Source organism: Nannospalax galili, unplaced genomic scaffold, assembly GCF_000622305.1.
Source record: "Nannospalax galili isolate Female #2095 unplaced genomic scaffold, S.galili_v1.0 scaffold1109, whole genome shotgun sequence".
Taxonomy (NCBI): domain Eukaryota; kingdom Metazoa; phylum Chordata; class Mammalia; order Rodentia; family Spalacidae; genus Nannospalax; species Nannospalax galili.
This window is the reverse complement of record NW_008359787.1, coordinates 170693-198281: the sequence shown is the minus strand read 5'-3', so window position 1 is coordinate 198281 and position 27589 is coordinate 170693. Positions and strand designations below refer to the sequence as shown.

Genomic DNA, 27589 nt, shown 5'->3' with positions numbered 1-27589 from the left:
GTTAGGGTCACATGTTGGGCGCCTGGCAGCGAGGACGTTGGACGCGCCTGCGCAGCTAGATGGCTGCGCCTGCGCAGCTCCTCTGGAACACCGCCCCCGCCCCCCCCCACACACACACATACAGCCTGTTGTTCTCCCAGCGTCCTTAGCGCCCCTTTCCCGCCAGGATAAAGCTGAAGCAGCGTTTTCGCTTTGGTATTGGTTCGGCGTCTCTCTGGTTTTCGGTCGTCTATCCAGCATGCAGCGTGAACCCTCGAAGAAGCAGGCCAAGAAGGACACGGGGCTCTTCGACCCGTTGTCCTTTGGGAAGGACCTTCTGGCTGGCGGGGTCGCGGCCGCGGTGTCCAAGACGGCAGTGGCGCCCATCGAGCGTGTGAAGCTGCTGCTACAGGTGCAGGCGTCGTCCAAGCAGATCAGCCCTGAGGCTCGCTACAAGGGCATGGTGGACTGCCTGGTGCGCATCCCGCGCGAGCAGGGTGAGTGTGGCGGGCGCCGAGGTGCCAGGCGGGGGTAGGGGGTCACCCAGAGAAAATGAGAGTCATCCAGACAGAAGGGGGTTGGTCACCCAGAGAAGACGTGAAACAGTAGCGTAACCTGCAGGAAAATAGGGGCCACCTAGAGAGGGGGAACCCAGAGAAAGGGGCTCGCCCAGAGGAATGACAAGGAATAGGGTGGCCCAGAGGAAAATGGCGGTCACCCAGAAAAGGGGGTCACCCAGAGAAAAGGGGGTCACCCAGTAAGTGGGTGAGTGGCAGTTTACTGCCAGGGCCTCAACCTGGCAGGTAGTCAGTTTCTCTTTTTTGTTTTTCTGCTTTGTTTTGTTGTGGTAGGTTTTTGTTGTTTGTTTGCCTTGTTTTTGTTTCAGTTTTTTGTTGTTTGGGGGTTTTTGGTTCTTTTTTTTCTTTTTTTTTTTTTTTTTTTTTTTCCTTTTTTCTTCCTTTTTGAGATGGGGTCTGGAACTCGCTTCTTGTAGAACTGGCTGGCCATAAACTTGATTCGACCCTCCTTGCCTCTGTTTCTCAAGTGCTGCAATTACAGACGAGGTCACCACAGTTGGCCCCAAGTCTGTTTCTTAACCTGCTAGAGTTTATTTTTTTGACTTACCTAACACATTCCCATAGCCATGAGCTTAAACAAGTGAGACCCTGGCCTGCCCTTTCCCTTTATCTTACATCAGGCTTTATACTTTGAGAACACTTGTGCCTGGCCCAGAAAAAAAAAAAGTGTAAGACTTTGTAAGACGTCCTAGAATGTGAGGTGCTATTAGGCCCTGTGTTGTATGCTAACTAATAATCTGAGTTGCTTAGTATTTCTTGAAATAGTAAGGTTATGAAAAGTACGAATATGGAATGCATTGTAACCTCCCAGAATTCAGATACCTAAATCAGTGAAAAATTCTGTTTATTCTTGAGAACTACTAAAGACCAGGCCTTTAAACGAGGCAGTCTCCACTGCACAAAATATAATGGGCCAGAATTCAGTAATCCTGTCGCAGTATTTTAATATAACTTTAAAACATTTAAAAATGTTATTTTGTGTGTACATGCATGAATGCCTATGTGCCATAGCATGGGTGTGGAGATCTGAAGACAACTTGAAGAACTTGATTTCTCCTTGAGCCTTTACCTGATGAGGCATCTAACCAGCTGTAACACAATACTTTTAAAAATCAAGTTAGACCTACAGAGAGACTCTTGTCTCAAAAAGACCAAAAAATCAAAAAAAATAAAGTTAGACCAAACAAACAAAAACAAGCTCAAACAAAATACAAATGAGCTGTATGCTCAATATTACCAATATTTCTTATTTTCATCAGGCCCTGTATTTCATTTTTTATATATTTTATTGTTTAATGTGTATGAGTGTAACACCTGCATGTGGGTAGATGCACCCAAATAGTGCAGTTTCCACGGAGATCAGAAGAGAGTGTCAGATCCCCTGGAACTGGAGTTAACAGAGGGTCATTAGCTGCCATGTGGGTCCTGGGATTCAAACTTAGGTCTTCTGCAAGAACAGCCAGTGTTCTTAGCTGCTGAACTCCCCGACCCCACATCACTTTATTTTTAATGTATCTGCTTTAAATATTATGTAAAATATGCTAGGTGGATTGTACTGACCTTGCTAATTTTTTGTGTCTTTAATGTTTTCTGAGGGTTTTGGAAATTTAAACCAAAACATGTGTTTTGATTTTTAAAATATAACTCTTATGATAGGATTTTTGAACTTGAGTTAATTCTAAATCCTTTTCTGGTGATGATAATGAAGATTGTCTTTACCTTTTTGGATACAATGATCATAATCAAAACTTGAGAAGATGAGGCTGGAGAGATGGCTCAGCAGTTAAGCACATTGGCTACTCTTGCAGAGGACCCAAGTTTAATTCCCAGCACCCGCATTGCAGCTAACGACCAGAGGTAACTCCTGTTCCAGGGAATCCAACGTCCTCTTCTGACCTCTATGGACATTGCACAACATGGGTGCGCTTAAATACATGCAGCGTAACTGAAGCATAACTTTATACATGCAGGCAATTCACTCATGCACATAAAATAAAAATAACAAATATTCTTTTAAAAAAACTTAAGCTTTTTGTTCATGTACAAGTCATTGTTATGAGTGCACCATTAGATAGCCTAAGCTGAAGGGTAATTCATAGCAGGGAGAATATTGCCATCTTGAGACACTTTTGAGACCTTATGAGGGAAATTTTTATGTGTATAGTACAGAGTAATATAGCCCTAAATTATGACAACATGAAATGCAAGGTCAGGAATTCTATACATCCTGCTGCTGTGTGCAGTTCTGTCCCACATGTAAAGATATCCTGTAACCCCAAATAACTCCTCTACACTTTTTTCTTTTTCTTTTTAGATTGGGTCTTGTAGCTCAGGCCACCTTCTAATTTCCTATGAAGCTTAGGCTGGCTTTGAACTCTTGATCTTCCTGTCTTCACCTCCCAAGTACTAAGATTACAGTTGTTTAGCACTGTACCATGCCCAAATGATATATTTCTGACCAAGTATTGGTAGCAATAAAGCCTGTTTATGATTGTAGTAAAACTCCTACCTAATTCAAATTTACTTGTAAACACAAACTATCTGGAGCATAACTTTATACATTGATTCCAGAAATGCAGCTATCATGTAAGAACAAAAAGAAATATAATACTCATCACTTTGAAAACTCATGTCAACCTATACAGATTTTAGTATTTGATTACCCCTTATATGTATTTGTAGCTATTGCATTCATGGTGGTTGTATGTATGTAACTAAAAAAATTTTATTAAATAAGCCTCCTTTGCAAAATAATACTTATTTTAATTTTTAATCTAGCATGCACGCAGGCACATATGTGGAAGTCAGAGGCCCTCTCAGAATCATTTCTCTCCTGCCACCTTGTGGGATTCAGAGACTGAACTTAGGTCATTGGTCTAAGCACAAGTGCATGTACCCACTGAGCCATCTTGCTAGCCCCAAATAATGTATGTTTTGAAAAAACACAGATTATAAGTAGAGGCAAGCATGTGGCTATTGTGTCTATGTCATGGTCATGGCCTGCAGATTATTAAAATACCTTGTAAATTCCTCTAGCTTTTCTTTTTCTATGGTAGTGAGAGCCTTATATTGATGTTTTTTAATGAATGAGGTAGTCATTATCTTTGAATCTTGTTTCTGATTGGCAAAAAAACTATTGTAAAATATTTATTATATGAAGAGGAATTGGGCATAGTAGGATTGAGAATCAATTAGATCATTCTGAAATTTCACTGTTCAATTAAATCAGATTCAGATTCCATTTTCTGAAATTTACCTAATTTACCCCCCCCAGTACCTTCGGTTTTCTTGTTTGTTTGTTTGTTTGTTTGTTTGTTTGTTTTTTGCTGTTCTTGTTCTTGTTGTTGTTTGAGACAGGGTTTCTCTGTAGTCCCAGCCAGCCTGAAATTCGGGTCTCACAGAAATCTGCTTGCCTCTCCCTCCCACATGCTGGGATTAAAGGTGCACACTACCATGCCCAGTGTCTCTCTCATTTTTGAAAATCAAGACATACTTGTATCAGATGTTCCAATTTCTTTTGTTTTGTAAATGTTATCTTATTTTACTGACTTTAAACAACATGAAATTGAGACTGAGATATGATCTCAGAAGACACAGCTGGATGTTTTCACTATCTTTTTGCTTTCTCTTGCTTTCTTTCCCGAGGATAGATGTCTTCTTTCTGCTGAATATAACTTTAAACATCTCTTTGCATGTCTTTGACATTTTTATAAGATTTAATTTTTTATACTTTTTGGATGTGTGTGGGGGTGCACATGTGTCATAGCTCGTGTGGAGGTCAGAGGACAACTTGCACTATCAGTTCTCTCCTTCCACCATGTGGGTTCCAGGAATCCAGCTTCAGTTGTCAGACTTCAGACAAGTGCCTTTACCGAGATATCTCACTGCCTCCCCCCACTTGTTTTTATTATTTTATTGATTTTTTTCCAACTCTGTATTTTTTTAATTTGCTTTATTGAATTTTTGTATTTCATATAGAACATCTCAACCAATCTTAATCATCTTTATAGCCCCATCCCCACCAGCACACTCCTATACCCCCCACTGGAGCCCCTATACTGTGTCATCCCACTGTGTCAAGTCAGTGTCCTCAGATGTTCCCCAGTACAAGTCCATCCACTGAGGTCTAGTCAGCCTATCTAGAGTCTCTTATTTTAGGAAGATCAGCTCTTCTTCACGTAGCAGCAACCAGTTGTCAATATTTCTTCAGCTAAGATTGGGTCTGCTGTTCATTATCCTGGTTCTATGCTGGGTTTTTGTCTGCCTCAGTTTGCATGGAACTTGTTAACATTTAAAAATGTTATTACACAAATAATGCATGTTTAATAGGAAATATAAAGCATTAAGTTTTTAAAAATCACTGTTTAAATCACCTCATTTAGCCGGGAGTGGTGGCATGTGCCTTTAATCCCAACACTCAAGAGTCTGAGACAGCTGGATCTCTTGTGAGGTTGAGGAAGTTCCAGGCCATCCAGGGCTACAGGGAGACCCTGTCTTAAAACAAAATCACCTCATTTAACATTTTCTTAATGTTTTCTAACTGAGCAAAATTGCATATGTAAATATATTTTAATTAACATACTTTTTTACTATGTTCTGAGTATAGCCTTTTAAAGGTGCAGCCTTATTTTTAATAAATTTTTATTGAATTTTTGTGTATTTCATACATAAAATCATCTTTATACCCCCCTCCTGGAACTTCCCCTTTGGCACCCTCTCATAGTGCCCCCACAGGAGTTCATACAGTCTGTCATTTGTATTAAGGCCTATTATGTAAAGTTAGTGTCCCAAGATGTCCCTCAGTGCAAGTTTGTCCACTGGGATCTAGTCACCCTATCTAGAGTCTCTCCCTTCAAGAAGATCAGCTCTTCCTCAGCCAGCAGTATTCAGCTGCCAATAATCCTTTGACTACGGTTGGGGCATGCTGTTCATTTCCACAGTTCCGTGCTGGGTTTTTGTCTGCCTAAGTTTGCATGGATCTTGTAAGATGCAGCCTTATTTTTGAGAGCCCATAAGAACTCATTTCTCTTAAAGAAGTTGTTGGGCATGAATTTATTAACTCTTTCATCTGAATTTCATCTGAAACAGTGAGGCTGTTTAGTATCCTAGAATTCATTGTTGTGGACAATACTTTCAAGTATGTGAAGAAAATACTGTTTATTTGTATTATCTAAATAAAGTGGAAATATATATTTTATTGATATTTAATGTATTAATCAGAACTGGCACCTGTGCTTGGGCGAGATGTCAGTTATGTATCACAGGACAGTAAAGGTGGCCTACAAAAAGTGGTTGTTACACTAGTAGAAGTGACTTGCACATTTCTCAATTATTGTATATAGTAATATATTTTGTGTTTATTTGGGTAGATTGATAGATTCTTGTTTAGTTTTGATAAAAGGAAATAAAATGGATTCATGTATCCTTCTGGCTGGAACTGGGAAGAGAAAAATTCTGTTTCTGTTAAAATCCTCCTTCTCCATTCCTTAGTCCTGGGGTCTTGGACATTGTGCACTCTGTTGCCGAACTGGTGTGTGAAAATGTCTTAAATATATGCTTGGGCCTGAAAGAAATACTGTGAGCGTTTATGTAGTTTCTATTGTCAGGTTATGTCTAAATTCTTAACTGCTATAAAACTTACAAGAAAGATTCTGACATAAAATAAATCAAGAGACTGAAGAAATGGCTCGTCAGTTAAGAACGCTGCCTGTTCTTGCAGAGGATCTGGGTTTGGGTTCCCAGAACCCACATGGCAGCTAACAGCAGTCTGTAACTCCAGTTCCAAGGGATCCAACACCCTCTTACCTTCTCGGGCATTGCACACATGTGTACATACATACATGCAGGCAAAACACTCTTTGCATAGAATAAAATTTTTAAATAGTAAGTAAATCAAGAGTAATAATATCAAAGGAACCACAAGGAAACAGCTGATACCATTTATGTATGAACATCTGTGTGTGGGGGGGTGTATGCACATGTGTTTTTTTACCCTTTCTTAAATTTCAGAGTTTTTTTATTTTTTATTTTTCCTTATTTAGGCCAGGCACTTAACAGATAATTCTGAATTTAGCAGAGAAAGTTGCTATCCTACTGTTTTTCTCTGCCATTTTTTATAGGGCCTTGCTGTGTAGCCCATCCTGGTCTCAAACTTGTGATTCCTCTGCCTTTATCACTCAAGTATTGGGATCACAGACATGTACCACCATATCCATTTATTCTTTATGAACAGAAGGTCAAAACAGTCTTACGGTTGTATCACCTCTGTTTTCTCTTGTTTTGTTCTAACCAAAAAATTTACTATTTTCTCTCTAGACTGGATTTCTAGGTAGAGTCAGTAAAAATTTTTATGACTCTAGGCCTGGAGTCAGATAGATTAGAGTCAAGCTCTAGTGTTTCCTTTGCCTTGTAACCTTGAACAGGTTTTTTAAACCTGTTCAATCAGTTTCCTCGGTTGTTTAGTGGATATAATTTATAATGGTCTCTACCTTGATATGGTAGTTATGAGGCTTAAGGTAATGAATATAAAATACTCAACATGTGCCTATACAATTGTTGAGTACCCCATAAGTTATAATTATTTAATTAGAATGTTTGTAGTCTGCAATTTAGAGACATATTCTAGATGTTTATTTGGGATAACTTTGTATTACACATAAATTTTTGTATAATTTCTTAGAGAACCTGTGTAGTATAAGATACCTAAAATTTATCTGAATTAAAACTGAGACATGACCCCTGTGGAGATATTTACAGCAATAATGCACTCAGAAATCTGCCTTGGGGCTCTGCCTCTGCACTCTTATCAGGGTCATTGGAGTGCCTAGCAACAGATTGCCAGAGAAAAACAAGGAAATATGAATAAAATATTTCAATATAATGTTGGAAAAAGAGGTTAAAACATGGATTCTTAACCTGACACCTATCATTTCAGGGAATCCATTAATGTTGTGAAAGGTACTTTGTGATGTCTTATTTTCCAGACATACTAAGAATTGTTTGTGGGATCTGGTGAGATAGCTCAGTGGATAAAGGTACTTGCTGCCCAGCCTAACAGCCTGAGTTCCATATCCAGGTCTTATATGGTAGAAGGAGAGAATTAATTTCTGCAAGTTGTCCTCTGATCTCCTCACACTCACACCAATAAGAAGAGGCAGGTGGATTGAGACCAGCCTGGTCTACATAGCAAGTTCCAGGTCAACTCTTCTGCCTACCTCTTCCTCCTAAGTGCTGGGATTAAAGGCTTGTGTCACCACGCCCAGCTTGTTTAACTTTTTTCAGTTTAAATCTCCCTTGATCATTTGGAAAGACTCCTGTCAAATGTACTTTCTGATCCTTCTAAAACTGACTTTATCAGGTCAGGCATGGTGGCGCATGCCTTTAATTCCAGCACTCAGAGGCAGAGGCAGGCAGATCTCTTTGAGTTCAAGGCCAGCCTGGTGCTACAGGGAGACCCTGTCTCAAAAAAAAAAACCAACAACACACACACACAACCCAAAAACAAAATAAAACTGACCTTATCCTTTGCCAGTAAAGTGCAACTGTGTTGCTGTAACTATGGTCCAGAACATTAAATCTTAATCTTCAATATTTACAGAATCATGGTTCACTTTCTAAATTCTTTCTTTTCCTAAAGGTCCTTTCACTGAGAAAGCACAAATACTTAGATCTGTTTGGGGAAAGTTTTAATTTACTACTAAGAATTTAAATACCACTAAAAAATACCTCTAAAAATTAGATTTACCACTTCCCTCAGTAATTTAGGGCAGCCCTAACTGGGAAGAGACACTCCTTTATAATTTGCTTATATTCTTTATGTTTATAGTTTTTTACATTTTTGCTTCATTAAACAGGCTGCCTTTTTTAATAGACTAGTTTGCCCTCAAACTCACAGAGATTTGCCTGCCTTTGCCTCTCTGCCGCATTGCCCCTCTGCCCCTCTGTACCTCTCTGCCTCCTGAATGCTGGGATTAAGGATGTGTCACCATCTGGACAGGTGATCTTTATTAGTACAGAAAATATACATGTGATTAAAGTGTTATGGAGAAGTATTATAGATATAGAAATGAATTATTTTTCCAGACTGCTTGGGTTTCAGTTCTAACTCTCACAAGTTAGCCTGAACAAATCAAATTCCCAATGCTTTAGAAATTGTTTGAACACAATACTCCATCTGGAAAGGGGGTGGTGCCTTCTGGGTGGCTATGGGTATTAAATGAGGTATCTAGCAAATTTTCAGGGGGAGGATGTTAATACTGCTTCAAAAATGATTTTACTAGCTCTATAGGTAGGAAATGACAGATGTATATTTATCGTGTACGGGGGGGGTGTTTTCATGTATGTATATGTTGTCTTGATAACAACAAACCAAGCTAATTAACATATCCATCACTATACATAATTAAATGTTTTCAGAACATTTAGGATCTACTCTTTTAGGAAACTTCATGCATATACCTAGCATTATTAACAGTAGTCCCCATACTGTATATTAGATATCCCAAACTTACTCATCCTGTGTAACCAATAGTCTATTCTCTGTAAACAGTACCTCACTGTTACCCATTCACCCCTAATCTCACCCCTAGCCATCCTCTGAGAACCATAATTCTACTCTCTTCTTCTGTGAGACTTATTTATATTCTACATATAAGTGATATATCATGATAGCATTTTTCTTTCTGTATCTTATTTCATTTAGCATAATATCCTCAGATTCATAAATGCTGTAGCAAATGACAGGAGTTTCTTTTAAGGTACAATATTCCATTGTGTGTATATTCTACATTTTCTTTATTCATTTATCGATGGATGCTTAGACTGACCCTTTATTTTGGCTGTTGCAAATAATGCTGAACATGAGAATGTAAATGCCTTCAACGTGCTGATTTTAGCTTCAGTTGTGGGTTTGCTGTATCCTATGGAAATTCTGTTTTTAGTTTTCAGGGGGCAGGGAATCTCTTTTCTACATCCTCTCTGATACCTGTTTTGTCTTTTTTATATTAATCATTCTAAGAGATTGATAACTGTGGTTTTAATTTATGTTCTCCCCATTTTTGAGTCTAGAATGAGGAGACATTTCATTTCATGAAATACAGTAAAATTACTTTCTTATGAATCTTTATTTTTAAAGGACTAATACAGGGTATTTTCCAAGCTAGGACTAGAGATATCCTATTCAGAGCTGCACAGACTTGGACTGGAGAGATGGCTTAGAGGTTAAGAGCACCGACTACTCTTGAAGAGGATGCAGGTTCAGTTCCCAGCACCCACGTGGTGGCTTACAACTGTCTTTAGCTCCAGTTCTAGGGGATTGTATGCCCTTTTTAGCCTCCAGGCATTTCACAACATGGGTTCACTTACATCCAGGGAAAACACTCATACACATAAAACAAAAACTTAGGAAAAAATTTTGAAAGTAGCACAAACTATTTGACAGTTTGCTATCTGATGAGAATAAGGGTATGGAAGAGCTAACCTATCATGTTCTAGGGGAGGTCTAGATTATAAGCTCTGAGTTTCAGGAGTTGTATAATATAATAACTGAAACATGAGGTTTGAAAGTCCATGGAGATTTGAGGTTGAAATCATTCACTTCAACAGACTGAGAGAGACTATCTTGAAATAAAATAGATTATCATCTCCTCCTCCCTCTCTTGCCCCTTTTTTCTGAATTCCAGTTCCCATTCAAAATGGTTCCAGAACATAAAAAACAAAGGGACATTAGGTTGTCTCATCCCTTTTTCATTCTCATGAATGTGTGTACAAATCAGTAACTGGAATATTACTGGAGTTTCTTTTTTCTTACAGTATACCTGCTTGTATCAGCTTTATTATCATAGGAATTGTGTATCAAGGTTTGAGGATGAGGCTGTAAGTTACTAACTTTTGATAAATACTAGTGAGCTCTGCCATTCTCCCATTAAAGATTTCCTGTATTTAACTGATACTGCTTTCCATAGGTTTTTAGATTTTTTTAAATTTGAAATTAACAAAATCTGAATGGGCTGCATATTTAATACTGCCTTTTTTCTCCTGTAGAAAATGTATTCATGTATTTTAGAAAATTCTTCATTAATACTGTGTCTCTATGTTTCTGTAGGTTTCTTCAGTTATTGGCGTGGCAATTTGGCAAATGTTATTCGGTATTTTCCAACACAAGCTTTAAACTTTGCTTTTAAGGACAAATACAAACAACTATTCATGTCTGGAGTTAATAAAGAGAAACAGGTAATTATATTTCAATATAGCTAAAATTTTCTTAGAACTTGTCAGATTCGTCTTGCCTTCAATGTTTTATTTGGTGTGAAGGTACACTAGTGGTCATAAAAATAATAAAAACAGGGGTGGAATGATGGCTCAGTAGTTAAGAGCTCTAGCTTCTCTTGCAGAGAACCCATAACTCCAGTTCCAAGGGATTGATGCCCTCTTCTGGCCTCCATGGGCACTGCACAACCCAAGTGCACTTACATCTTTCATGCAAACCACTCACACATGTAAGACAAAAATTAATAAATGAGTAATAAAAGCAGCATATTAGATGTTGACAAGTTAGAGTATATATTAAGGTATAGAAATATGGTCTGGAGAGATGGCTCAGCAGTTAAGAACACTGGCTGCTCTTGCAGAAGACCTGAGTTTTTCCCAGCACCCACGTGGCAGCTAACAACTGTCTGTAACTCCAGTTCAGGAGAACTGATGCCCTCTTCTTTCCTCCATGGGTACTGTATGACATGTGTGCACTTACATACATGCAGGCAATACATTCATGCACATAAAAATAAATCAAAAAATTTTAATATGTAAATGTATAAAAATTATATTAGCTTTAAAAAGTTTCATGAAGTCTCATAACTTCAGTAATTAAGGGATCATTTGTCTCAAGATGTGATTTCTCAGAGTAAATACTAAATGTAATTTGTATTTTATAATTACTGTTTTTCTTAAGCACAAAGAGGAATCAACACATACATATTTCCTACCACAAGGGTAGCATATTCCCTAAGAAGTAAATTGTTTTTCCTTTATGGATAAAGATTTATTTAACTGAGAATACAAATACAATCAAACAAAAGAAGAAAATGATATATTGAAGTTAAAGAATTCTCTTTGGTGGATCTGGGAGCTGAGAAGATAGCAGTTGGTAAAGTGCTTACTGTGATAACATGAAGATCTGAGTTAGATCCCAGTACCCACATAAAAAGTTGGGTGAGGTGCATGCTAGTAATTCTATTTCTAGGGAAGCAGAGATAGGCAGATCCCAGAATTCACTGGATAGCCAGCCTAGCTTATTTGGTAAGACCAGGTCCTATTGAGAGACCCTGTCTTAAAAAAACAGATGAGGGGGCTGGAGATATTGCTCAATGGTTAAGAGCACTGACTGCTCTTGCAGAGGACCTGGGTTCAATTCCTAGCACCTACATGGCAGCTGCAAACCATCCTTAACTCCAGTTCCAGGGGAATCCAAAGCCCTCTTCTGATCTCCGTGGCATTGCACAATACGGGTGAACTCACATATATGCAGGCAATACACTCATACACATAAAATTTTAAAATAATAAAATATTTTTTAAAAAAACAGATGAATGGCTCCTGAGGAATGACACCAAAGGTTGACCTCTGGCCTCCATATGTATGCTTACATGTGAACACACACAATTAAAATATAAAGAGAATTCTCTTTACTACAATGGTGCTTTTTATTTTTCTAAATAATTCTGCTAGCTATAAAATAACAGTTTCAAAATCTCTTGCTCATATGAACTACATGTTATTGTCCTAATTTCTCTTTATTTTGTTGTGTTCAGTGCATTATACCACCAAGGTCTTCTCACTCTTAAAATCTCTCTTCCTCCTCACCATTTCTGTTTTTCTCTCCCTCCCACTCCTGAGTCCCCCATCCCTCTTCTCTATTCCCAACCAACCAATCTAACTATCAGAACAGCTCTTTTAAAAGTCCCTTGTTTATAGAACATGTTCATTGCTAATGCTTTTTAAATTTTTTGTTCTTTTCTCATTTTCATCTTATTAAGAAATTGTATTGAACACTTTACACTGTATTTTATGTTGTAGAGAGTGCAAAAGGTAACTAACAAACTTGAAATTAGAAGATTTGGGCTTAATTAGCTTTTTTTAAAGTCATGACACTAATCTCTAGTTTGCTTATCTGAAAATTGGATATAATCTCTACCTCATTATTTTATTGTGAGATTTGGATGAAATTTCATGTGAAACAGTTATCATAGTACTTTGTGTTAGAAAGGTATTCTTTTTGTCTGAAAACTCTTAATTTTCTTTGATTCAGGATCTTCTCTTCCTCACCCATTAAGCTCAGGTGTTGAAGGCTTGATCTCCAGTTGGTGGCACAATGTTAATATAAACTACCCTAGCTGACCTCAGTCCCATTATAGATCTTGAAACAGCTCTAGAAACTGCCTCCATCTCTTCTTAGTGGCAATCTGAGAGCAGGCCTGGCCACCCAGGAATCTTCCAGAAGGTAGTTGTGTATATGACCCAAGAGACAGATCTTGGCCTCAATTATGGACCTTGAAACAGTTCTATGATTTGATTACTTCCACACACACACACCTCTTCCCCAGCTGTGGACTTTAGTCATACAGCCTGTTTAGGGACCCATCCAGTGGTTTCTCTAAGTAAGAGCTGGATGTAGCAGTACGCACCTGTTAACATACCTGGTAGGAGGTGTGAACTATAAACCAGACCCTCATCATGGTAGCAATCCAAAGATCTTCTAGGAGATAGCTCAGTTCACACAGAGAGTAGATAGGACCCACACCTGCTACCAGCTGCAGTCTCCACTGTGGACCCAACAAATTGTGGATCAAATCCCAACTTTCTCCTATTGTCTGGAGAAAGTGCTAACATCCCAGAGGCTTAACAAGAAGATTTTAACTTGCTGAAACCAGTGTGTAAAGATCGTAAAATGGTTTACACTTTGAAATGCATAGGACAAACTTATGCATGGTGGCATGCCCCTGTAATCCCAGCATTTGAGAGACAAAGTCAGAGGCATGGGGATTGCCACAAATTCAGGGCCAGCTAGGTCTACATAGCAAGTTCTAGGCCAAATATAAATATAAATATATTTGTACAGAATCTTGTCACAAAAGTAAAATTTTAACAAACAAAAATAAATAACAAATGCATAGAAAAATGAAAGGCTGCAATGGAAAACAGTAAGGCAACATGACACCACCAAAGGAAACTAACAAAGCTCCAATAACAGACCCTGAAGAGGTAGAGGTAAAAGTCTGTAAATGAACTTAAAAACTGAAAAGAAGCTCAATGAGATATAAAAAAGAAAAAAAATCTAAATGAATTTCAGAAAACAATGGATGAACAAAATAGAGACTTCTCTTTCTTGAGATGGTCTCACTATATAACCCTAGCTGTCACTGAACTTGTAATCCTCCTGCCTCATCTTATTAAGTACTGGGATTATAGATGTGTGCTAGCATACCCAGCTAATACTTATTCTCTTTCCCCCTGCCTCCCTCCTCTGTCTCCGTTTGCTCTCTCACACACGTGCACACACTTTTGTATATCAAACCCAGGGTCTTGTGTATGTTAGGCAAGTGGTCTACCACTGAACTACATCCTCAGCACCCCCCCTCAAACAGGAACTTTTATGAAACAGAAGCCATAAAAAAGAACCAATCAGATTCTTAAGCTGAAGTATACAATAAAAGAAAAATTCGACAGCTCCAATAGTAGTTTTGATCATAAAGAATTAATAAAGTTAAAGACATGTAATTTTAAATTAGAGGAAAAGAATTGAAATACAGTAAAGAAAGAATAATGTACGCAGTATATACCATCAAACATACACACATAGGAATTACTAGCATATAAGGAAGAAACTAGCTTAAAACCTTGCAAATCCTGGGAGGAATTCCCACCAATATCAACTCAAAAATAATACTCAAACACATTAACAATCAAATTAACAAAAACATTATTTTGGAAGCAGCAAGAGAGAAGAAACTCAGGTATAAGGGAGCCCTAATAATCTTATGTGTAGAGTTCTCACTGGAAACCATGCAAACAGCCAGGAGAAGAATAATACAATCAAAATACTAACAGAAAAAAATTGCCAGTCAAGAATAATATACCCAGCAAAGTTGACTTTCCAAAATGAAGAACTGGTGGGGCTGTAGAGATAGCTCAGAAGTTAAGAGCACTGGCTGCTCTTGCAGAAGACCTGGGTTTGATTCCCAGCATCCGCACGATGGCTAACAACCATCCTTAACTCCAGTTCCAGGGGCTCTGATGCACTCTTCTGACCTCTGCTGGCATTGCATGACACATACATGTAGACAATACACTCATACATATAAAAGAAATAAAATATTAAAAAATAAAAATGAAGAACAACTATACATATTGCAAGACAGCCAAAACTTGAAGGAGTTTATTGCTATGAGAACAGACTTTATGAGAAATACTAAAGTATTTTATTGAGTTGAAATTAAGTAATAACATGGACGTATAGAACTCACTGGAAAAAGTAAATATGTAGTCAAATTCTAATACAGTAAGGGTGGTAGCTAGAAATTTTTAGCTGTGATCTGAAAGTTAAGGGACAGATACATTAGAAACTATAGTTATTCATTTCTTATTTGTGGGGATGTGCTCTAAGAAATGGGTCATTAAGCAATTTGTCATAGAGTGGACATCATAAAGTGGACTTACCTAATCCCATCTACCTATTTTACTCCTAGTATATATGATGTGTATATACATGTATCCGTGTGTGTGTGTGTGTGTGTGTGTGTGTGTGTGTGGTTTAGCCTATAGCTCCTAGGCCCATGATGAACAAAACAAGATTAAATCAAGCATAAGAGAAGGTCTCAGAATATAGATCACTAGTAGGGCACATGCCTTGCATGTGTGAGTCTCAAGGTTTAATCTCCAGCACAAAAGAAAAGAGGTAAAGTCGAGCCAAAATTGCACGATCAAAACATTGCTAGGAAGATAGCTCATTGGGGAAAGTACTTGCTGCACAACTATGAGGGCCTGAGTTCAGTCCCCAGAACCCATGTTTTTGGTTTTTTGTTAAAAAAAAAAAAAAAAAAAAGCTGAGTGTGATGGTATGTACTTATAATCCCAGTGCTGGGGAAGTAAGACAGACAGATCCTTAAGGCTTACTGGCCAGCCAGCCTATCTAATCAGCAAGCTCCAAGTCAATGAAAGAGATAGTCTCAAAATAAGTAAGGTAGCATCTGAGGAATAACACCCAAGGTTGTCCTCTGCCCTTCACATGAACATACACACAAAATGTAGTAAACATAACATGTATAAGGCCACTTGTTTATTGTCAGTGTTTTACAATAATATTTTTAATTGCTAGTAGCATACCAAAAGGTTTAGTAAATATATAAGCCAGTTTTCATCTGTTATCATCAAGAGCATGCTGTACATCATGGTATATGCTACACGTTTGTTCTATATATATACTATTCTTTTATATAACTGTTATGCAATGCTTACATAGCATCACTACAAATATGTGAATAATGTGTTGTGTCACAACTAAAAGAAAAGTTTATAGTAATCATCTTATAGAAGGAAGAGTTTATTTGACTTATGGTTCCAGAGGGATGAGAGTCCATAATGTCAAGAAGGCATGGCAGGAGGCAGCTGGAGCAGAAAGCTTAGATTTTCAAGCAGGCACAGGAAACAGAAAGAAAAACTGCAAGTGGGGCAAGGCTTTGAGCTCTCAAAGCCTGCCCTGAGTGACATGCTTCCTCCAGCAAGGCCACACCTCCTAAAACCTCCACAAATGTCCCCACCAATTGGGGCCAAGTACTTGGAGCCTATGGGGTACATTCTCATTCAGACTACACACACCTACCTCCAAAAGCAGACATCAAAGAATTAGAAAAACAAGGACAAGTCAAACTCCAAATTATCAGGCGAAATAAAAAGTAAAGAGCTCAGCAAAGAAATAGAACCTAAAAAGCAATAAAAAGATCAGTGAAACAGGGGCTGGAGAGATGGCTCAACTGTTAAGAGCACTGGGTACTCTTGCAGAGGACCCAGGTTAGGTTACAGACACCCATATGGGGGCTAACAACCGTCCATAAATCCAGTTCCAGGAGATCTGATGCCGCCTTCTGACCTTCACGGGCATTTCATGACACAGGTACACTTACATACAAGCAGGCAATACACTCATAAAAATAATAAAATATTTTACAAGATCAATGAAACAAAAAGATGGTGCTTTGAAAAGATGTTTATTGACAAACCTTTCACTGGATTAAGAAGACACAAACTAGATATGAAAAGGCAGACATTACAGCTAATATCCCAGAATACAAAGAATCATTTGAGGTTATTATGAACAAGTAAATACCAAAAAAATAAAAAAAAAGATAACCTAGAAGAAATGGGCACATACCTACCAACATTGAGTCATGAAGAAACAGAAAACCTGAATAAACCAATAACAAGTAATGAGATTGAATTAGCAATAAAAATCTCAACTGGCTTTAACTGTTGAGTTCTACCAGATATTTAAAGGCATAAAACCAATTATTTCAAAACATTGACGAGGAGGGAATTTTTCCGAACTATGAGGCCAATCTCCCTTAATAGTAAAACAGAAAAGAACACACAAAAAAATGACAAGTCAGTATTCTTGGTGAGCATAGATGAAAAAGGAAAAAAATAAAAACTTTCCAACAAAATACTAACAGACCAAATCCAGCAGCCCATCAGAAAAAAACCTATTCATCATGACTAATTGAGATTCATACCATGGAAATAGGGATAGCTCAACATGTACAAATTATAGTTGTGATATACCTTATCAGCACAATGAAAGACAAAAGTTTGGTTTGATTATTGATAGTTAAGAGGCAGAGATTCACTCAGATTACTTCAGGAAAATGGAACCGTAGAGTGGCACTTTAATTTTAGCAAAAGGCTTCTCTAGGGACCAAACTATATACTATCTCTCTCCCAAGTCACCTATTCTTGATTTCTTTCCAGTTACCTGTTTTTTTGTAAGTATATTTGCTTTCTCAATACTGCTCACCTAATTTACCTATATATTTTTAATTCCTTTGAAATTCAAGGTTAATATTGCAGTGATCCTTTAATGGCCTTTCTTCAGGTCAGAGGATCTTAACCTGGGATTCATGATGCTTCAAGACTACTTGAGATATATTACCTAAAACACTTAAATCTATCTGTTTATACACGTGATTTTTTTTTCTGAGACAAGTGTCTACTTCTAGCTTTCAAAAATTTCAAAGACGTCTCCTATCAAAAAATAACTCTAAATAACATTTCTACTTCTGTTCTTACTGCTAACTGCCCAGACTCTCTAGCATCAGATGCCTAAGAAAATCTGGCCCAGCTCATCTTTTTCTGCCAGATTCTGTAAGTTAGCTACCCTGGTGTCATATGTAATCTCCTGATTATAATTGTTGTATGATTATACAATTGTCGTATGATTATACTCACACATTAGCACTGATGAGTAAAAGGAATCATGAGAATCTGGAAACAGTGGTATTACCTGTATACTTCATTAAAATAAGTATTACTTGAGCACATGTCTCTGGGAAAGCCCCATGACTTAACTCTGTGAAATAAACAGATGGTCTAAGAGTCTGGCTTCTAGCAAATGGGAACAACTGGTTGATGGATACATAAAACAAGATGCATCAATTTAAACAGGGTGAAGTAGTGATAGAGGTTGCAGCGTGAATAAACCTTGAAAACATTGGCAAATGGAAAAAGCCTATCTCTAAAGATTGCATGCTGTGTTGTTCCATTCATATGAAATTTATACAGTTGGTAAATCTATAGAGATAGAAAGTAGGATTGAGGGCTTCCTAGAACTTGGAGAGTCAGGGACAATATGGAGTGATTTAAAAGGGGTATAGGATTTCTCTGGGGGTAGTGAAAATGTTTTAAAATTGAAGTGACAGGTATACAACTCTGAATCTATTTTATTGAGTTGTATTCAAAGATGAATTGTTTGAAATATGAATTATATCTAAAGGTCTTAAATAAAAATCTTGGCCTAAAAAATTAAATCTTTGAGTATATGTGTATACAAATAATTATAAATTGAACAAAGTTTTCAGTACTATTTTAAAAATAAAAGTCTGAAATATTGACATTTTGTATATTGGTCTTGCAATTCACCTTTAATTCTCTGACAGTATTCAAAACAGAGAGGGTATGTACAGTTTTATAGGCACTGGAGAGCAGAGATCCAATGAAAGAAGTAGAATTTGAATTAAAGCATAAAGCAATAACTTTCTGGTTTTGAAAAGCAATAGAAAGGATAGTCTAGGCCAAGATAAAATTAGGAGTTCCAAAGCAGTCTGAGACTTAAAACTAATGTTTGAAATATGAGCATGGAATATAGCAAGAAACTCAGTGTGATTACAGTATTTTCACTTCAAGTTACCAGTGTCTTATACCTTGGAATTTCCTTAATAGCTCCAGTTTATATACTCCTTTCTTTTCCCACAAGTCCTTTATGTTCTTTATGGATTCTATCCCCAGCCTGGACAACACAGAAAAGCTACAACAGGTATGCAGATAAATGTTAGCATAATGTTGTAGATATTTGTTCTTGAAAGCAGCTTATGAATCTAGATTTTTTTACATTTGTGGAAAATCACAGTTTACCAGCTATTTTGAACAGTCACATACTGTAGTTTAATGCTTTTTACATTTGTATTTTCAGTTCTGGAGATGGTTTCTAGCAAACCTGGCTTCTGGAGGGGCTGCTGGGGCAACATCCTTATGTGTGGTTTATCCACTAGATTTTGCCAGAACCCGATTAGGTGTGGATATTGGAAAAGGTGTGGAATTTTTATAAGTATTAACTCTTCCTTTATGTTTTGAACCATCTGTGTATCAATATTATCAGATATAGACTACATATGTTTTTAAGATTTACTATTATTATTTATGTGTATGTATCTCTGTGGGTGAATGCCATGTGTGTGTAGGTGCCTATGGAGGCCAGAAAAAGGGTGTTGGTTTCTCTGGAGTTACAAGTGACTGACCCATCCAAGATGGAGGTTGGGAAATGAACTCTTAAACTCTGGAAGAACAGCAAGGGCTTTTGAATGTTGAGCCATGTTTCCAGCCCCTAGTCCACATATTGTCCGCAAATATTTAGTCATTAATCTTAAAGTAACTAATTTTTTCTTCTCCTTTAAAAAAAAAGGAAAAAGGCATTGTAATGAGAAAACCTAAGAACTGCTTATAACCTGGTTTCATGTTTTTCTTAGAGATCCCTCTGCATACATATATATTTTTTAATGGCTATTCCTCTCTGGATGAGCTATACATCCCTCACCCTGGAAATGCCCCTTTTTTCTTTGTAAATATTTTATAATAATAATAATTTTAGTAATTTAAATAAATAATGCTTCAAATCTATTGCTTTCATAAAAGATTAATATTTTCAGTTAATTTCTTTAAAATACTACTTGAAACTTTGAATGAATGGAAAGATAGTGATTTGCACCTTCTAGTTAGAAAAATTTCAGGTAGAAGTTTCAGATCACTCAGATCCTTAAAATGTTTAATTTATGGGACTTTCTGCTACTCTAACATTACCCCCTCTGAAGAGATAACCCTAAAATCTTTTAGGGATTAGATAAAAGCTCCCAAATACTTTGGACGTTTTTGGCCTTTAGAACAGAGTATGTTGCTAAGAAGCCCAAAGACCTTTTGACTTTTAGCCAAGAAACTGGTTACTTTTCTTTGGGGGTCTTTTTACCTTAACTGCCTAGCCAATTCCTACCTCCTATTCTTATCACACCATCCTCTGAAGAGATTACCTGAATTGCTGATAGGGAATCAGGATGCAGGCCGCTCTGGCTTCTTCCATGAGGATGCAGGGTGAGGCAATTGGGGTACCTTCTAGGCAGTTGGGGTACCTTCCAGGCAATGGGGGTACCTTCCAGGGATGCAGGGTGAGGCAATTGGGGTACCCCTTTAGTGGGTCTGTCAAAAAGACTCCCAAATTGCATAGCTCTTATCTGTAGGGTGAAAAGAAAGTCCTTGACTGGTGAATAGGAGATGTGAAGGAGAAATAAAGGCAAGAGTAGTTAGCATTACAAGTTCTAGACAGGGAACCAGGAAAAACGTCAGAACAAGGCAAGTTTCAAATGGGATTTCTTGATGAGAGCTTCCAAAAGTGTCCTTCTATTGAGCTCCTCCTCATTTTTCTTTGTCTTCCAAGGCTGGACTGGAGAGTGATGGACTCGGGATTTGTTTTCAGGCACTTTGATAGCTGTTGGAGTGGTTAGAATCAGTGTCAGTTCCCTCTGAAAGGCTTCTAGATAGGGGGAGAAAACAAATTTAGCCATAATTTTAGAACAATAGTGAGTTGTCTCCCTTAGCTACAGGTGGAAACTACAGTATTGCAGACCAAGATTTGAAGTCTTATATCTGAGCAGCACTTTCGGCTTAGAACCAAAATCATTAATGAGAAATAATTGTCTAAATAACATTTTATATGGATCTAAGCCTAATGTATGGGAAGTGTAATCCCTTGAACTCTTAAAGAAATATACTGATCACCTAATCTTTGGTTATACTTTCCTTTTGGGTGTTTAAGACCATGCAGTTGGCTCAAATAAACCAATTATTATTCTTAAGGCCATTTGAGGATCTGTTCCTCAGGGGTCACATGGGCTTAGGAAAAGTCCCTGGCTCCTTTCTTTTACCAGTTCCAGCTATGTGAATATAAGTCAAAGGTCCTGCTCAACCATGAATGGCTTCACTTGGAAGCATGGAGGAAATGTTTGCTCTGTGTTGACCCTCCTCTTTGTAGACTGGACACTGGTTCACATCTATCTGGTAGGGTCTCCATGGCCTCCTTGAACAAGAGGACAGGTAACTCACCACGGTTTTGAGAGATGCTCCATAGTCCCCTGGAATTTAGTCAACCTTGGAGGGCAAGGAACAAAAAACTGTCCTCTAAGTCCCTTTGACCAGATTAGTATAGGCCTCAAAGTGCAGCTGTTAAACATCCAAGAAGGTTAGTTCCACTTTTAATTACTGTGTGCTACATGAAGTTGTCAGAAAAAAAGTGATGGGGAGATATGGAAGGAGTTAGAGGGGAGGGAGTGGGTGTAGATTTGATCAAAACACCTTATATGCATGTATGAAATTCTCAATAATTTTTTTAAGTTAAAAAAATGTTTACTTTAAGGTGTTTGACATAAGTGCTACTAATCATTTTCAATTGCTTTATTTTAGGTCCTGAAGAACGACAATTCAAGGGTTTAGGTGACTGTATTATGAAAATAGCAAGATCAGATGGAATTATTGGTTTATACCAAGGGTTTTGTGTTTCTGTTCAGGGCATCATTGTTTACCGAGCCTCCTATTTTGGAGCTTATGACACTGTTAAGGTAATTTAGAGTAACATGGGTATATTAAATAATTTTTTGTTTCTTTTTATTCTAATTAGTATGTTGTGCTTAATGTATTTTAATTATACAAATCAAAATGATAATTAGTGAAACAAAAAATTACACTTAATTCATGATTGCCATACCTTAATTAAATTATAACCATATTATGACTGACTTTATATAAGCATTTATCAAAAGTTAAGCTTTGAGATACTTGCCATGGATAGCATGTTGTCAATATTATATGCATTGTATCATGGAAAACATACAAATTGGGCTTATATATCTTGAGCATATAGAAAGGCATATTCTAACATCTTTCTGATTTTACATTAACTTTATTATCACTTTTTATATGCAGATAAAGATTTTAATGTCTGCCATTTTGAGCTGCTTGTTAGTTGTGGAAACCTTTTTATGTAATGCATCCTTCTCACATTATTGTGTAATACTTTAAAGTCTATAATTTAAAGATAAGTAACCTAAGAGTTGTTAAGAAATTTATTTAAGTGGTAAATAGAAAAGTCTTTGTTTTTAATCACTATAGCATAGCAAAATGCTTCCAAAAGGAATCAGTGAAAGTAATATCAGTATTATTTATTAACTAAGATTAAAAGTTGAAAATTTTATAGGATACTTATATGTTATCTCTTCCTCCCTTATCAGTTTGAATGTAGTGGAGTATTTTTATTATGGCCTGATCATAGTCTAGTTTTTAGTGTATTTTAAAAATGCATGTATTATTAGAAATTACACCTCAAATACATGTATTTAATCACAGAAAACTCTGTGCACTCTCCCTCTTTTCTGTTATCACCTGCAGTATATAAACTAAGAATGTTTCTTCACCAGCTTAGAGCTTTAACAGATGCTTTTTTAATATCATCTGTGTAATATCAGGCTTCTTTGATTTTTTTTCAATTACACAAGGAGGAACTTTTTTGATCAGTTGATTTATTTTTAGTTTTAGGTGCCATTCACTAACAAATTTCTTTTTAATAGAAAAATATGCACTATTTCACATAAACCTATGAACTGTAGTCATGTGCATCCTGCCCCTTTCTTCTCAGTCTTTTTATTAATTCTGGCTATCTAGGGTTTCACTTGTTTTGTGCTATTCAGTATCAAATTCAGGGTGTTCTGCATACTAGGCAAATACTTTATCACTGAGCTACTTTCTCAGCTCCAGCTGTGGGTTTTTTTATTGTTGTTGGGGTTTCGTTTTGTTTTAAGACAGGGCCACTCTGTAGCTCCAGCTAGCCTGGAACTTACTGTTTTTAGACCAGGCTGTAGACTAGGCTGGCCTCAAGAGAGCCACCCGCCTCTGCCTTCTTAGTGCTGGGACTAAAGACCTGGCCCATCCAGCTGTTTTTTTTTTTACTTCACTTTAAATATTTTTTCATCTTCTTTCATTTATTTGTGAAAATATCCTTTGAATTAAGAATTTAAGATACTTTGGAAAACTAGATTATTACTTACACATTTTTCTTCCAGGGTTTGTTGCCAAAACCAAAGGAAACTCCATTTCTTGTCTCTTTTATCATTGCTCAAGTTGTTACTACATGTTCTGGAATACTGTCTTATCCCTTTGACACAGTTAGAAGGCGTATGATGATGCAGGTAATTTATTTGTAAGCTTAATTGGATCTTAAACTCTCTGAAATGCAAATATAACATATTCTAATCGCAAAGACATTTGAGCTGAAAGACATGGATCATTTGTCTACTACACATCTTAAATTGTTTCCTATCCTAAAATAGCCAGCAGCCAGCAGAGCTTCTTCATCTGCCATGATAATAGAAATATCTGGGAGTGTAGAGTAGACTGAAAGAGATTGGATAAGTGTATCTATCTTAATTGAAATATTACCTTAAGTAGAATAAGCCCAGGCATAAGCATAATTTGTTGTAATGTATTTTGATAAAAGTATATCATTTTGAACTCTGAGGTGAAAACATATATAACTTACATTCTAAATATAAATGCTTAAACTTAATATATCACATACCATTGATGTTACTTTTTACATTAATTACTTTGGCAAGCATTTGGATGCTTAATCTGTGCTAAATTCTGGTAACACAAATAAGTAAAACCTGCACCTAAATACATAGTCTATTAGAAGATACTCAGTTAATGGTTTAAAAGAAATAAGGAGCCAGGAATACATAAAGGAAGGATACCCATATGCCTAAGGTGATAAGATATGGTTTCTTGGAAAGCAAAATTTCATTGAACATTGGGCAGAACTCACATGTAACACCCTCTGGATATGCAGTTTTCCTTGTGAAAGTAGCTTGAACAATTGCATGCAGTTCTTTGACACTTATAACATAGTTCTAGTATTTGTTATTCCTAGAACTTGTAAATTATACTTTTGATATGTTTAGTTTCTGTTATCTAAGTTTTAAAAGTAATTGTTTAATTCCTGATCATCTACATTTATTTTGCCATTGCCATTTCTAATAATTTTGGGGTTATTCCTCTTTTTCTATAAAATATTATTTACAGAAGTTTACCCATAAAATATTTCAAGAACTTAGATTTTTCATGTTCTTATTTTCATTATCTTTTGTCTTTTTTTAAAAAAATCAATTTGTGCTTGTGTTTCTGTACACTCATACATTCATCTGTGTGAGTGGGTGTGCATGTGGAAGTCAGAGGACAGCCTCAGGTGGTGGGCCTCACGTTCTTCTTTGAGAAAAATCTCTTATTTTCCATTTCCTGTTATAGCATGTTAGCTGGCCCTGGGGCTTCCGGAGAGTCTCCTGTTTCAGCCTATCTCGCTCATGGGAGCACTAGGAATACAGACTTACCATGCCACTTTGAATTTTAAGTGGGTTCTGGAGAGCTGAATAAATTCAGGTCCTCCCACTTACACATCAGTCACTTTACCCACTGAGCCATCTCATTTTTATATACTCTGTTGGGTTTGTTTTCTACTTCATTACTGGTGCTTATTTCCTTATTTCTACTTTTTAAAATATATATATTTATAGCCGGGCATGGTGGCACACACCTTTAATCCCAGCACTTGGGAGGCAGAGGCAGGTGGATATTTGTGAGTTCAAGGCCAGCCTGGTCTACATAGTGAGTTCCAGGACAGCGGGGACTACGGGGAGACCCTGTCTCAAAAAGAACAAAAAAAATTTTTTTTTTATGTGTATGAGTGTATTGCTTGCATGTTTGTAATTGCACCTGTATGTCATGCAATGCATGTGAAGTTCAGAAGAGAGTGTCGGATTCCCCTGGAACTGGAGTTACAGATGGTTGTCAGTTGCCATGTGGGTACTGGGAATTGAACTCAGGTCCTCTGCAAGAGCAGTCAGTGCTCTTAACTGCTGAGCCATCTCTCCAGCCCCTTATTTCTACTTTATGTTTACAATTTTTCTAAAAATGTTTATCAGTCTATTTCTGATTATTAAGATAATTTACATATTATTGTATATTATTTATAAATTATCACTCACACTGCATCTTACAAATTTAAATCCTTGTTGTTTGTTTTCCACATTTTCTAAAATGTGCTTTTCCTATTGCCCAGACATAGACAGTGATTCATTTTGCTTTTTTCACTTGATTGAAATGTAGTGAGAGATTAAATCATGGCTTGTGTGATGCCATTCTTTGACATTTAGCAAGTTTACCTTATGGTCAGTTTTCAATTATGTCTTGAAATTATGAACATCCTTCAACCACTAGGTACACTATTCAATATATGCTCATTAACTGAACAGGGTATTAATTTTATCTATCCTTAGTGCTGATAGAAAATTGTCCTATTAGTGCTGATAGAAAATTGTCCTAAAAGATAATAGAAAATTATTTGTCTTTTTTAAATAGAGTGGTGAGTCTGACCGGCAATATAAAGGAACCCTAGACTGCTTTATGAAAATATACCAACATGAAGGAATCCCTGCGTTTTTCCGTGGTGCCTTTTCCAACATTCTTCGTGGCACAGGAAGTGCTTTGGTGTTGGTGTTATATGACAAAATTAAAGAATTCCTTAATATTGATATTGGAGGTGGTTCATCAGGAGATTAAATTGAGAAATGCATGCATTCAACTTAGAAAACAGATTACATTGCTGCCGTTTGTACATATTTTGATAGTGTGTTATTACTGTCAGTATTTCTGAAGGTGCTAATTCTGTAATAAAGAAAATGCTTTTTCAAGGACTTTGGTTTTATAAGTCAGGAAAAATGGGTTTTCTTCCCACTTAGACCCAGAATCATTTAATGTGACATCTTATTATACGTTGTATATGTTGTTTCTATTTTAAAATTCTTGCATTTGTGATGAAAATTATATAATGCAAAATTTAAAAATGAAAGTTTCTTCAAATTTGCTCTTTAATATACTTGTCATCCCATCTCAAAAATCATATAAGAAATATTTCTTGAGTTTATCAAGACTTGACATCATTATTTCTTTAGGAATTCTGAAACATCTCTGTTAAAGTATTACTGTGGGTAGTACTTACAGTATCATACAGCTTTTGATAAGCATGGATTATATGATCATTAAAAATCTGGTAATGACTTAAATGACACTATAAAACTATTGGAAAATTAAAGATACAGAATGGGGTATCTGCTAATCTTTAGTCTCATAAGTATGATATCTTGGAGCAGGAACTGTTCCTTGAAAATTGTTTTTTGTATTCTGTATTGATAATAAAGCAAGTTCAGAACTATTGTAATGAGCCTTGGCTTTCCCTTGACACTCACTTTAGCTAATAAAGCATAGTAACATTTTTGTTGAAGTGGAACTGACTTACAGCCAATCAACAAAAAATTGTTCCTCTATCATTGGACATGGTAGAGCATGACTATAATCCTAGCACTGGATGAGACTGAGGCTGAGGCAGGAGGATCCAGATGCAAACCAACCTGAACTACATAGATTCTGCCTCAAAACAAACAAATAGAAGCAGTGTTTCCAAGGTTTTGTAGAAGATTCTCATTTTTCAAAAGATGTGGAGAAAAGTAATTTGCAGTCCCCAAGATTTTAAAACTTTGATGGGTTAAAGAATGTTAAGCTAGTAGGGATAAACTAGAGAAATTTTGTGAGGCTGCAAGTTGACAGAATGGAGTAGAAAAATTTCCAGGTCCTTGGTCAAACACATTTCAATGGTGATATTACTCAGGGGGCAAAAAAAAGCCTTGGAAACTCTGGATATGATTTCTTATACTTGTTGAGAGACCTGAGTGACTCTATCTGGAATAAAACCTCTGTTTTGTATGGGACTGACCCAGCCCTGAACCCTGTTCCAGGAAAAACCACAAAAAAGTATACTTGGAACAGATAGAGAACAACTCTCCTGCCAATGGTCAATTAACCAGGGACAGGAAAGTACTAAAAGTCCAGATGTCTCTTCAGATTTCCTGAAGGTAGCAGGTTATGGTTTGGCACTGGGCTTCAACCAGTCATGTTAAAGGGCAACATTCCTTTAGTTAGGTTGAACAATCAGATGCTTGCCAGGCTGGAAACCCCTTACTCTCTGAACTTGCTGAAATAAACCTATAAAAACCTCTGTCTCCCAAAGCAAGGGGTCTCACATCTGAGATCCACTGGGTCGGTGACAGAGTGGGCCCAAGCTTAAG

The 27589-nt window shown here is 36.9% G+C and overlaps 1 protein-coding gene across 1 annotated transcript; it reads left to right on the top strand.

The window, feature by feature from the left end:
- The first annotated feature begins 233 nt into the window (after positions 1–233).
- Positions 234–26027, top strand: Slc25a31 (solute carrier family 25 member 31). Its single transcript, XM_008823686.1, has 6 exons — positions 234–476; positions 10660–10787; positions 19291–19408; positions 21825–21979; positions 23477–23602; positions 25827–26027. Exons 1-6 carry the CDS (start codon positions 239–241, stop codon positions 26025–26027), a joined length of 966 nt encoding a protein of 321 aa, XP_008821908.1. The 5' UTR covers positions 234–238.
- Positions 26028–27589: the final 1562 nt, after the last annotated feature.